Source organism: Sciurus vulgaris, assembly GCF_902686455.1.
Source record: "Sciurus vulgaris genome assembly, chromosome: X".
Lineage (NCBI taxonomy): Eukaryota > Metazoa > Chordata > Mammalia > Rodentia > Sciuridae > Sciurus > Sciurus vulgaris.
Window position 1 is genome coordinate 95,333,523 of NC_136471.1, and position 13,013 is coordinate 95,346,535.

General features: G+C 48.7%; 1 protein-coding gene across 1 annotated transcript; it reads right to left on the minus strand.

Moving 5' to 3' along the window:
• Positions 1 to 401: 401 nt before the first annotated feature.
• Positions 402 to 8,359, minus strand: GATA1 (GATA binding protein 1). The gene is made up of 6 exons (XM_079123676.1): positions 8,277 to 8,359; positions 4,227 to 4,465; positions 3,341 to 3,718; positions 3,089 to 3,234; positions 1,863 to 1,988; positions 402 to 910 (listed from the first exon to the last, which is right to left on the minus strand). The coding sequence occupies exons 2-6, from the start codon at positions 4,444 to 4,446 to the stop codon at positions 539 to 541; spliced, it is 1,242 nt and encodes a 413-aa protein (XP_078979802.1). The 5' UTR covers positions 4,447 to 4,465; positions 8,277 to 8,359; the 3' UTR covers positions 402 to 538.
• Between the last annotated feature and the right edge of the window lie 4,654 nt (positions 8,360 to 13,013).

Consider the following 13,013-nt stretch of genomic DNA (forward strand, 5'->3'; position numbering starts at 1 on the left):
GGTCAGATTCTGTGCCCGGCATGTGTGCTGCCACACTGTCTCAAAGGTCAGAGTCATGCACAACCATACCACCACAACCCCATACACTTCCACATGCTGTCATTATCACCCATTGTCACACATGCCATCTCACACCATCTCATCCTACAGTTAGCTGGTCACATGTTATCTTCCCAAGACAGATGGGACCACCCAGATGCTGTCCACGAAGTCTCATATATACTGTTACATTTGTACATTATAACTTTCCGTTATAACTTTCAGCCACCTCACCCAGCCTCACATAGTCATATATGACAGCTGGACACTGGCATCACAGAACTACAGACACTCCTATATACCCCACCTACCACTGCCATTTATTCAGTCACAAAGAGACTCACACCTCCAATTTCAGGACTTTGGTGGTTTTATTTTACAAAAGCTTTGAAAATCCAGGCAGGAGATGACTGGGTCCCAGAGGGTTGAGTTGTATAGACTGCTGGATGCAACGGGAGGGAACCACCACCCCTGGTCCTTGAAGCCATGCTCTGTGCCCTCAAGAGCTGAGTGGAGCCACCACAGTGGTGCTGGTGGTGGGAGGCACAGGGCCTGTGGGGAAGGATCCTGTGGGTGAGCCCAGCAGGGGTCCAGGGAAAGGCATGAGGTGGCTAACAGGCCCTGACAGCACCACAGGGCCCAGGCCTTGGTAGAGATGGGCAGTACCTGGAGGACCCAGTGTCAAGCCTGAGGCTACCTCTCCACAATTCCCACTACCACTGCTACCAGCCACCACCATGAAGCCACCAGCTGGTCCTTCAGCTGCTCCTGTTCCTCCCAGACTTGACCCCCGCTTCTTTTTCCCTTTTCCAGATGCCTTGCGGTTCCGAGTCTGAATACCATCCTTCCGCATGGTCAGTGGTCGGTTCACCTGCCAAAAAGGGAGGTAAAAGGGATTTTTCAGCTCTAGTCAGAGTGTCTGGGCTATGGATGTCCTCTCCGCCCAGCTTTTTATTTTATATATTTTTTTGGTACTGAGAATTGCTTAAACACTGAGTCAGATCCCCAGACCCTTTTATTTTTATTTTGAGACAGGGTCTTGCTAAATTGCTTATGGCCTCACTAAATTGCTGAGGCAGCTCTCAAACTTGTGATCCTCCTTCCCCCACCTCCTGATCTTCTGAGATTACAGGCATGTGCCTGGCTCTACCCAGCTTCTTTAAGAACAGGCAGTTGTAGCCTGGCATGGTGGCTAATACCTATCTATAATCCCAGTGACTCTGGAGGCTGAGGCAGGAGGATCATGAGTCCAAAGCCAGAATCAGCAAATTAGCAAGGTACCATTTAGTGAGACCCTGTCTCAAAATAAAAATGTGCTGGGTATATGGCTCAGTGGTAAATTGTCCCTGGGTTCAATCCCCAGTACCAAAAAAAGAAAAAAGAAAAAGAAAAAGTAAATCGGTTCAAGGACTAGGGAAGTGTGGTCCTGGGCTGGCAGATACATCATGCTAAGGAATCCTGAGGTTGTGAGGCTCTTGAGCTTGGGCAGAGCCTTCAGTCCTGATGGGAGCTACCCAAGGCCTAGGACAGGGGCGGACAAGTTAGCTTAAGACGGGAGGAAAGAGGCAGAAGATCGAGGAGGGGGTGAAAGGGAGGGAGGAGAGCAAAGGAGGGAATGGAGAAGGCTAAAATAAAAGAGAAGAGGGAAGAAAGAAACACAGGGCAAGGAGGGAAAAGTGAGGGGAAGGCAGAGGAAGAAGGAAGAGAGAGTAGGTGGTGCTCTGAGGGTAAAGAGTGCTCAGTGTAGAAGGGGACTGATTGAGGAGGGGAAGCATGGTGTGAGGATGGGAGAATAGGAGAGGCTCTGAGAGGCATGGTGTCACCTGGTGTAGCTTGTAGTAAAGGCCACAGGCATTGCACACAGGGTCTCCGCTGGCATTTCTCCGCCACAGTGTCGTGGTTGTTGTCTGGCAGTTGGTGCACTGAGTACCTGCCCGTTTACTGACAATCTGGAGGACAAAAGAACATGAGATCAGTGCCCTGGAGAGGTAGAAGAGGGCATCAGGTAGTCAGGCATGGTGGCGCACACCTATAATCCCAGCTACTCAGGAGGTTAAGGCAAGGAGAATTGAAAATTCAAGCCTAGCCTGGGCAACTTAGTGAGACCCTGTCTCAAAATACAATACAAAGAAGAGCTGGGGCTATAACTCAGTGGTAGAGAACCCCTCTACCTTCTACCTACTTCCCTAGTACTACCTTCTACCCCCATAAAAGAGAGAGAGAGACAGGAGATCAGGTGGGAATGGTGGTGCATGCTTATAATCCCAGTGACCAGGGAGGCAGAGGTAGGAGGATTGCTAGTTCAAGGCCAACCTCGGCAACTTGGCATGATCCTGGCTCAAAGTAAGTAAAAAGGGTTGGGATGTAGCTCAGTGGTAAAGCACCACTGACTTCAACCCCCAGTGCTGGAAAGAAAAGTATCAGGGTCTCACAGGGTCTCTCAGGAAGATTAAAGACATGGGGGTCAGATTGAGGCAGGGGTTCCTGTTCAGGATAGATCATTTTTGTTTTGTATTCTGTAATGAACTACATTAATGTTTCTTAACTTTGGTTATATATCAGAATCATTGGGGGAGTTAAACAAATCCTGTGGTGGAGGGCTGTAGCTTGGTGGTAGAGCACTTGCCTATGCTAGGTTCCATCCTTAACACCACACACATGCAAAAGTAATCCTGATGCCCAGGTAGCACCCCAGTTCTATTAAATCACATAGGAGGAAGGGACCCAGGACAGGGTTTCTGCTTGAAGCCCCTATGTGTGGGTTGAGGATGAGAGGCCCTGTACAGAGCTGAATCCCTGTATAGGAAGAGCCAGAAGTTTCCATATGAGAAAAGGATAGAGGGGTTCCTATATAAGAAAAGGGCAAGGACTTTATACAGTGTTAGTACAGTGGTCCTATTTAGGATGGCAGGCAGTAGTTTCCTGTACATCTGAAGACATGGGTTCCCCCATGATGAGAGGATGTGGGTTCTTGTCCCAGGTGGGAACAAGTTCTTGCACAGGTGAGAGCAGCAGTGCCTGTAGCAGTGAGGCGGGCCTGCATGCTTACCAGGCGCTTCTTGGGCCGAATGAGAGGCCTGTTCTGCCCATTCATCTTGTGATAAAGGCCGCAAGCGTTGCATAGGTAGTGGCCTGTCCTGTCCCTCCGCCACAGTGGAGTGGCTGTTGCTCCGCAGTTCACACACTCCCTGGCCTCTGGGGACAGCGAACAGAGGGCAAGAGAGAGCCAGGCTCAGTTTAAGTTCACCTTGGGCCACCCCCAACCTACCTCAACCTCCCAGTCCCTTTATGAGACCCTCACCACAAGGGGGTAGAGGAAGGCTTCCACGAAGCTTGGGGGAAGAATAGGCTGCTGAATTGAGGGGGCTCCCAGTGGGAGAAAAGAAGGGACCGGAAAAGTCAGGACCCCCATAAGCACTACTGGAGACAGGGAGAGATGAAGGCAGGGCAGGCCCCAGGGTCAAGAGGTCAGGACTCAGCCGCTCTGTCTTCAAGGTCTCCAGGAAACTGGTGTTGCTCTTCCCATCTGGATCTTCTGGGGCCTGGGGAGGGGAGTCCTCACGACTGGGGCACACGGTTGAGGCAGGGTAGAGCCCCGTCTTGCCATAGGCCCAGCCAGCATAGGGTGAACCCCCTGAGATCCCCTCCATACAGTTGAGCAGTGGGTACACCTGAAAGACTGTTAGGGGGTGGGGAAGGAAAGGAAGGAAGAAAGAAGAGGAGAGATCTAAGGTCACCCCACTTTTCAGGATGCAGTGGTGTCCAACAGTCCCAAAATGATGTCCAGGTTTCCAGTCTTTCCACAGGCTACCAAAACAATTGCCAGCCATTGGGTGATTCTTGGATTGAGACCCACTGGTCTACACAGCAACAGGAGTAGCCTCCAACCATTACCAAATGATCTTTGAAGACTAGCATTGGGATTTGAGTCCCATGGACCACTTGACAACTAGGGCAGTCATCACATTCTTCCAACCTTGCTTCTCAAAATGGCTGTCCCAATGTGGCAAGTTGAGGAACATTGGGATTCCCAGGACTAACTAGGGAGAGGGTTCAGTACATTCAAAGACAAAGTGCCCAGTCATTATTAAGATGACTTCTCAGTGGGATTCTGACCTAACTAAGGAGCTCCATGGCAACCCCAACAGCATCTATCCAATGACAAGACAGCTACCCAAAGGAGTTACCTGGAGAGTGTCTGTAGGCCTCAGCGTCCCTGTAGTAGGCCAGTGTAGTAGCTGCAGCAGTGGCTGTGCTTGGGGCAGTGGAGGAAGCTGCTGCATCCAAGCCCTCAGGCCCAGAGGGGAAGTAGACCCCTGACTCTGGTGTCGAGGACACCAAGGCAGGATCCACAAACTGAGGCAGGGGTTCTGAGGTCCCCAGGGCCCCCAGGCCAGGGAATTCCATGGGGCCTCTGGGGTTTAACCTGTAAGGACAGAAAGGGTCCTCAGACAGAAATACATCTCCCCTCTCTTCATTCCATGAGCTCCTCTTCCCTCCTTTCCTCCTCCTCAATCTCCATATTCTTTCTTTCCACCTCCCAATTCCCCTCCTTCTCTTCTTCCTCCTCCTCTTTTCCCACACTTTCATCTCTCTTGTCTTCCACTCCTTCCTCACTTCTCATCCTCCCCTCCTTTCATCTTCTTTCCCATTCTCTTCTTGCTTCATTTCTTCTCTCCTCGCTCTCTTCTCACCTGCTCCCTTGTCTTCCTTCTCCTCTTCCTCCTCTTCCCCTCCTCATCTCTCTCCTTCTTTCCCCCTTCCATCTCATCTTTCCCCATTCTCAACTCTTTTTTCTTCTCTTCTTTCCCCTTCTCTTTCTACTCCTTGCCAATTCTCTTCCTTTACCTTTTTCCTCTCCATGTTCTGTTCCTACTTGCTTTCTTCCTTTTCTCTCCCTTGTCTTTTCTTCTCTCCTCTCCTTTTTCATACACCCTATGTCTCTTCCCCTTTCTACATCTCCTCCTGCACTCTTTTTTCTTCCCCTTCTCCTCTCCTCCCTGCTTCTTCCCTCTTCCCTCTCCTTCCCTTTTTCTTTATCCTTCTTTTCCTCTTCCTCCTTCAATCTTCTCTCCCTCCTCTTTCCTCATCTCCTTCTCTGCTTTTTCTTATTCCCTCTGCCCCCATCCTTCCTCCTCTCCTACTTTATAAAAGGGTGGGATGGAATGCATAGCCAGGGGTCCCTTGAAACCCTTGGTCACTTCCCTCAGGACCTTGGGGTTCATCCTTCTGTGTGCCCCAACTTTGTTCCTATCTGTTGCATCTCACCCTCTAACTTTCTCAGAAACCCCATGGTTTCCGGCTTCACTCCCCCTCCCCCACCTCTGTTAGGTCTGCAGGCAGAGGGCCCCCTTAGTTCCTCCCTGCTCCATGGGGGGGTCAGTACCCCACACTGCTTATCTCTGCCATCCCCGCCCAACTTTTGAAATCACCCTAAGGCCACTGGCTTCCTCTGAGGAGGGTGTCAGGTGGGAGGTGTTCCCTCTCCCATACCCTCTCCCCTGGAGAGGCTCACTACAGTTCTGCTTTCAGGCACCTTCAAGTCCCACTATTGCCAGGTCTCAGTTTCCCCATCTGCTATATTGGAGCTGATACAGACTGAGATAAGACCCAGGAGATGGGCTTTGACTCCATTTTGTCTTGTGTTTCTGTCTCTAGCTCTCTGCCTCCCTGCGTCTCGTCCCCCCTCAACTTTCTATGCTTCTGTGACACACCCTGCCCTCTCGGTGTGTTTTTATGAATGTCTAATGTTTTCCCTCCCGTTTTCTGTCCTTACAGTTCTCTGATTGTCTCTTTACATCTTTGTCGTCTCTTTCTCTCTCTGAGCTCTCCCTCTTTGTATGTTAGTTACTCTTGCTGTCTCCCTCTTCACTCTTATCTCTCTGAACGTCTCTGCATCTCTCCAGTTCTGTTTCTAGTTCTGTGTGTCCCACTGTGTCTTCCCCCTATTTTGCTCTTGGAGCCCTCTGACCTTTTATCCATGCCTCTTTTCTATCCCCATAACCCTAAGCATATTTTGCCACATGCAGCCCATGACAAGGGTTTAGGAAACCTGCCCCTGGCCCTACCTGCTCATTTTCCTGTCTGTAGGGTGGAGTGATGGAGATGGAATGGAAGGCCATCTTCAAACTGTCCCCCTACCCCTGTCTAAATGACCCATTGTGTAGATAGGCTAAGCCCTAAAAAGAGCCCTTGAGTGTGTCCACCACCACCACCGCCTCTGCCCCAGGGTTCACATCATCTCTCCCTGGATAAAGTGTTTGCTTCCCCATCTCACCCTCCATCTCTTTCCTCTCAGGCTCTCATTCTTTGTCTCTTCCTTGCCACAATGCTATTTCTGGGTCCCTTTCTCCTCTCTCTACATTTCTGCTCCTGGTACTCCCTCTTTCTCCTGCCTTCACTCTGTCCCATGATGCACCTCTAATCTCTCTGCCCAAGTAGATTTCTGACTCCTAAACCCTCTTTGTTCCACCAAAACCCTTAGACTCCCCAAATTCTGTCTCTGTCTTACTATTTCTTTGACTCTGTCTCTTTGTCTGTTTCTCCATTATCTTGCTTGTCTCTTAAGCTTTCTCTCTATCTTGGTGTCTCCTTCTCCCCAGGTCCCTCTGCTTCTCTTTCCCTTCTCTCTCTATCTCACTGTGTCGTTTTCCTTCTCGGTCACCACTCTTCCCTCATCTCCACATCTTCACCGCCATAATTTCCCTTCAGGCCCACTGTGCCTCCTGCACCTTGCACCTTGGTGGGTCCAGGGCTGCCCACTCCTCCCCTAGCAAGGGCTGGCCCCCCCACCCCAGTTATCACTCTCCGGACCGAGATAAAGTTTATCTCGAGGCTGGGGGATATGAAAGCTCCTTATCAGCAGCCCCGCTAGAGTAAGTGTTGCCCCAACGGCAGCAGCAGCAGGGAGCAACCGGGCACCCTCAGCTCTCCCTCGGCCCCAGCCCCTCACCCCAGGTAACATCCCTATCCAGCCCTCAAGGGAGGGTCTCACAGGACTGATGGGAGCAGAGATAGGGTCCATAGTGAGGGGCAGATATGGCAGTTGAAAAGTCGGAGGTGACATGTGAGAGGCGGCTATGGGGTTGAGGAGTCAGAGAAATCTGAGGGGTAACCAGGGAGTTTGGGGGAAGCAAATATGGGATATGAGGAGAGAGACAAGCTTGGAAGTTCAGACATATTTTGGGTTCAGATATATGCTGGGAAAACAGAGATGAGGTTGGGAAATCAGATGAAGTTTGAGAATAAAAACTGAAAAGTTCAAGATGTAGTTTACAGGGGTGAGATGGATTTTGAGAATCACAGAAAAATTTGAGGAGTCTAAGGGTTTTGTTGGAATAGAGAGAGAGTTTAGGAGTCAGAAATCGACTTAGGCAGATAGATTAGAGATGGATCATGGGAGCCACAGGAAGATTTTGAGAAGCAAAGATAGAACTGAGGTAGAGAAAGTTTGGGGCCAGAGAGATTCGGGGAGTGGAAACATGTTTTAGGGCTGGGGTAGAGTTTAGGGAAGGCAGGCATGAAGACTTATACAGCAGAACAGATTTGGGGGAAGTAGATTTAGTATTTGCAGTAACTAAGGTATTCTGATGAGCAGGCAGGGGTTTGGGAGAGAGATAATGATTTGGGGAGATCAGGGAAAGTCACAGGGAACAAATATGAGGTTTGAGAATCAGAGATGAGGATAAGAGGATAAAGCTAGGGTTTGGCGATTAGAGACAGGTTTGGGAGGCTGGAGAGAATTGGGGGCAGAGACAAGGATGTTATAGAGCAGATAAGGGTTTATAAGCAAAAATAGCCTGGGGGAGCAAAAGTGAGGTTTGGAGGGAGGATTCAGGGAAACAGACAACTTTGGGTGACTGGAAGTCAGATCTGGGACAGAGATAGAACTTGGGGGGGATGAAGGCATGTCTTGGGGGACAGAGTTGCTGTTTAGGGGAGGCAGATCTGGGGTTATGAGCAGCAAAATTAAGGGCTCAGGGGGACAGATATCTTGGAAAGTGTAAATGGAAGTCAGGGTAGAGAGAGGTAGGGTTTGGGGGTAGATCTGGAGTAGAGACAGGGTTGGGAAGACAGAAATGGGTCTGAATTGCTGTGAAGGGACTCAGGGGTGGCCAATACTCTAGAGACAAGCAGTAGGTAAGGGAGCCTGCAGCAGGCTAGGAGAGGAGCTGTGAGGTTAGGGGCAGCAGGCTGGGGTTTGCCCTGCTGGGGGTTCTTTGGGGGCTGAGACTGACCTGGGCGGGTTGGTGCGGAAGGTTCAGCCACCTTGGGGATGTGGCGAGCTCAGTGTGATCCCAAGGGGTGTCCTGGCTGGCCTTGGCCTTTGAGGTTCCCTCCCGCCCTCCCTCTGTCTCTTCTCCCTCCTCCCTCCTCCCCAGGGAGTGGCTGGTGCCCCAGTGGGTGGGGCAGTTCAGGGGAGGGGGCGTGCCCCCTGCTCATGTGGCATGTCTTGGGCACTGGGGGCCCTCATCCATCATACCTGCCCACCCTATGTATTCTTGGACCCCATTCAACTTGGGCTACTATGGACTTCAGTGTCCGACCAAGTGACGTGGGCTAAAACCAAGATAAATTAAAAAACAGAGGAGATGGTTTCATGACTCCACTGGGTTTTTCAGTGAGGAAAGTCCCTACTGAGTGCTTGGCCAGATGTGGGCTGGACCCCATGTATGTGAGCACTCCTGGTTGCAGGGAAGAGGAGGGATGTGACTGTACCCATTTTGCAGGTGAGAAGAATGAGGCTCAGAAAGCTTTGGTAAGATTGGAGCCAGGGCCTATGGAATAACTTGATGACCAAGGCTGTGGCGCTAGGACAGGGCTGGCGGGAGGCAAGGGCACACTCACTCAGCGCCTGGGGCTTACGCCAGCTCTGGCCTGCCCTGGAGCAGCAGATAAGTCTTATCAGATGGAGGCGACTGTGGCTGTTGGTGCAGCAGTAACAGGCTGTCTTGGGGTTGGGGGGCAGGGGGGGCACTCCCAGAGACAGTGGCCTTAACTTCTTGCCTGCCATACTGCCTTGGAGGCGGGAAACTGAAGTGACATCCAGGGTTGGTTCCCTGTGAGTCCTCCAGTAATGCGATAGGGTGGGTAAGGGAAGGGATAGAGATGGGGAGACATAGAAGTAGAGAGACAGAGAGAGGAACAGAGATGAACAGAGAGAAATGGAAACCAGGAGACAGAGTGACGGAGATAAATAGAAAGAGGAAGAGACAGAGAGGTGGAAGAAGGCAGAGAGAGGGCACAGAAAGAAAGGGAGACGAAGAGGGAGAGACATTCAGAGAGAGTTGGAGACAGTTAAATACAGATATATAGAGAGAGGCAAAGAATGAATGAAAGGCAGGGGTGGACAGAAGGTAAACTCAAAAACCTGAAAATGATAGAGACCAAAGATACAGGTGGAGAAACAGAGAAGAAGGACAAAGACGGTGAGAGGGGCACAGAGACAGAGTCTGAGACCCCAGGTGGCAGTCCGGGTAAGCCCTGCTGGGGCATGTGGAACAGGGGGATGTGGAATGATGTGGATTTATGTGGCTCCACCCTTAGCCTGCTTTAGGGACACCTAGTAGGTCAACTGGCCCTTGCAATCCATTCCCCACTCTCCTGCCCTGCCTCACCTCCCTCGAGTATTACCAATGACAACCACAGTGACTCACATCGACAGATCCATGTATTAAATTCTCCATATTAAATAATCTGACACACATAGTAGGTGTTCAACTCCGGAGGATAGAGAACTCTTCTAGACACCCATTCTACAGGTAGGAAGACTGAGGTCCACAGAGAGTAGAGGGCAAGGATGGAGCCCTGGGTCAGTTGGGTCTGCTTCCCTCCCTGGGCCAGTGCTGGTCCACCAGCCCACTCCAGAGAGAGTTGACCATTCTCATCTTACCTCCCTGAGTTTGTGTCCTTACATGGAGGTTTGAGGAGAAAAGAAGGCCATAGTTTCTTACTTGTTGAACTGCTGTGTGATGCCTCTGTGCAAGCCCTTACTGAGGACAGTAAGGAGGAAAACAAGGGCAAAGAACACCTACGATGAGGTGTCAGAATGTGGACACCAGAGCCAGCCCACCCTCCCTCTAAGAGTCCTGAGCCACTGGTTAGTCTGGTGATGGTGGTAGTGGTGGGAACTTGGACCAGTTACCATTCTGTCTGGGGCTTATTCCTTGTGCGTTAAATGGGGGTAAGATGCTCCAGGTTGAGGTGACTTAACAATTCATGTTAAGTGGTTTTAACTTACTTAAACCCCAAATCTCAATAAGTGTTAAATATTCTTATTTACTTATTGAGTACTCATTTGAATATTAAATTTCTTATCTTTTTTTTTTTTTTGGTACCAGGGATGGAACTCAGAGGTGCTTAACCACTGAGCCACATCCCCAGTCCTTTTTAATATTTTGTTTGGTGACAGAGTCTCACTGAGTTGCTTAGCACCTCACTTTTGCTGAGGCTGGCTTTGAACTCTCAATCCTCCTGCCTCAGCTTCTCAAGCTGCTAGGATTACAGGCTGGTACCACCACACCCAGCTGAATATGAAATCTTAATGTAAAAAAATAAAGTTTACTTTAAATGACTTAAAACACGTTCTTATTTACTTATTGAGAACGTACTGTATGCAAGGAATACTACTAGGTCCTTACTAACCATTTCTAATTTACATTGGTACTAATTCTAGTTCTAATGTTAATATCATGCTGACACCAATAGTAACACTGTTAGTATTCCAATAGTAATATCAATTCTAATATTGATACTAATACTAATGTCAATGGTAACAGTACTGGGCTGAAATTGTGGCTCGGTGGTAGAGTGCTTGTCTAGCCATGCATAAGGCACTGGGTTCGATTCTCAGCACTGCATATAAATAAATAAAGGTCCACTGATAACTAAAAAAAATTTAAAGAAATAGTAACAGTACTAACCTAATATTAATTCTTATCTAATGGTAATATTGTTATTAACACTAATTCTAAAACTAATTATAATTCATTTTAAGAATAATAACAATGATAGCACTAATTCTGATACTAATATTTTACTCGCAGTAGTAGAATAACAGGAGTAGTTTTAATCGCTGACACAAGCTCTATGCTAAACGCTTTCCAGGCGTATTTTTGCCCCAGTCTCATCAGGTCCTCGTGGTGTGAACGTGTATAACTGTCCCTTTCTTCCAGACTGAAGTAGATGCACAGAAATGAGGCTTTTATCCTCGGCTGGAGATTCTTGTCTCAGCTTTCAGACCAACTTGCTGCCCGATTCCTGGGCAAGCCCCTCTTTAAACCTCAGTTGCTTCGCCTGGAGAATGGATATAATCGCAGATCCTCACCCACTAGGCTGAATGTAACCACTTGGGTCATGGCCTGCCCCACTACCCTGCCATAAATCCTGTGCTCTGCAAATGGCAATTCTCATCATCGTTATTGTTAGATACAAAAGTTGCAAGGTTGGAGGCAAGGTAGGGTCATCTGTCCTCATTGGGAAGTTCAGGCAGGAGGCATGTGTAAGACGAGGGTTTGAGGCTGCACTCACACCACTTTTTTTTTTTTTTCATTCCTGGATAGGACAAAGGGCTCAGGAAAGGAAGTAAAGGGTGGGGAGTGGGGTGGCTCTAGACCAGGCCTCACCCCATTCCCTCCCCCATCCCCGTGGAGGGGGCACAGGCCCAGAAGTCTGCGGGCAACAGTTCAACCAGCAGGGAGGCAGCTGGGAGTGGGCAGATAAGGGAATCAGCAAGGGCCAGGCCAGGCTTTGGGGAGCCAAGGGCGGGGGCGGGGGTGGGGTGTCCGGGTCACCATGTGCTCTCTGTCAGACTTCCATTTCAGACTGGCTCCAGTGTCTTCTCTTCCTAGCAGACTTCACTGACTGGTTCCCTCCCTCCTGGAATCTTTTGGGATTCTAGAGCTCCTGAGTGGTCCAAGTCCATGGCATTTGAATATTTATATCCCTTAGAACTGGAGTCCACCAAAGGAGCCTGAATCTCCTTAGTGTCATGGACATTGAGAGAGACATCAACCAAAGTCTGGCTAATGTTTCATAGTTTGACCTTAGAACCAAACTGTTGATCACTTTTTTAAGAATTATTTTTAATTGAGGCATAATAATTGTACATATGTGTGGGATATAGCATTATAATTTGATACATGTACACAATGTGGAATGATCCAATCAGAGTAATTGGCATTTCCATCTTCTTAAACATGTATAATAGCTAAAATAGTTGATCTCAATACCAAATGCTAGGGAGGCTGAGGCAGGAGGATTCCAAGTTTAATGACAGCTTAAGCAACTTAGTGAGATTCCACCTCAAAAAAAATTGTAAAATGGCTGTGCATGTAGCTCAGTGGTAGAGGGCCCCTGGGTTCAATACCCAGAACCATGCACACACACACACACACAAGGAGGGGCTGAGAAAGGTAGGGGTAGGGAGATAAATGTCAGATAATGGATACCAAAACTCTGTTAGGATGAATAAACTCTAGTGTTCTATAGCATAGTAGGATGACTATAATTTACAATAATTGCCTATACACACACACACACACACGTGTGTGTGTGTGTGTGTGTGTGTGTAATTATTGACACAGGAAAATGACATGTTACAAAACAAGCTGGTTACAAATAGTAGGTAGAGAATGACTTCAATTTTGACAAAAAATGAAAAAGTATTAATATACATACAAAAAACTAAAAGGGCTGGGGATGTAGCTCAGTGGTAGAGCACCTGCCTTCCGTACCATGTTCGAGGTCCTGGGTTCAATCCCCAGCACCACGATACAACAGAACAAAAATCCCTGGTAGGTTATATACCCACCTATCAACGTATTACTTCTGTTCGGTGATTAGATATTCTTCCCTTTGCTTTTGTGTATTTTTTGAAATATAAGTTTTCCTGAAGCAAACAAACAAAAAGGTACTGAAGAGAGAAACAGTTATTAAATACCAGGAGTTAGGAATCCAAGAAGGCAATTCAGGTG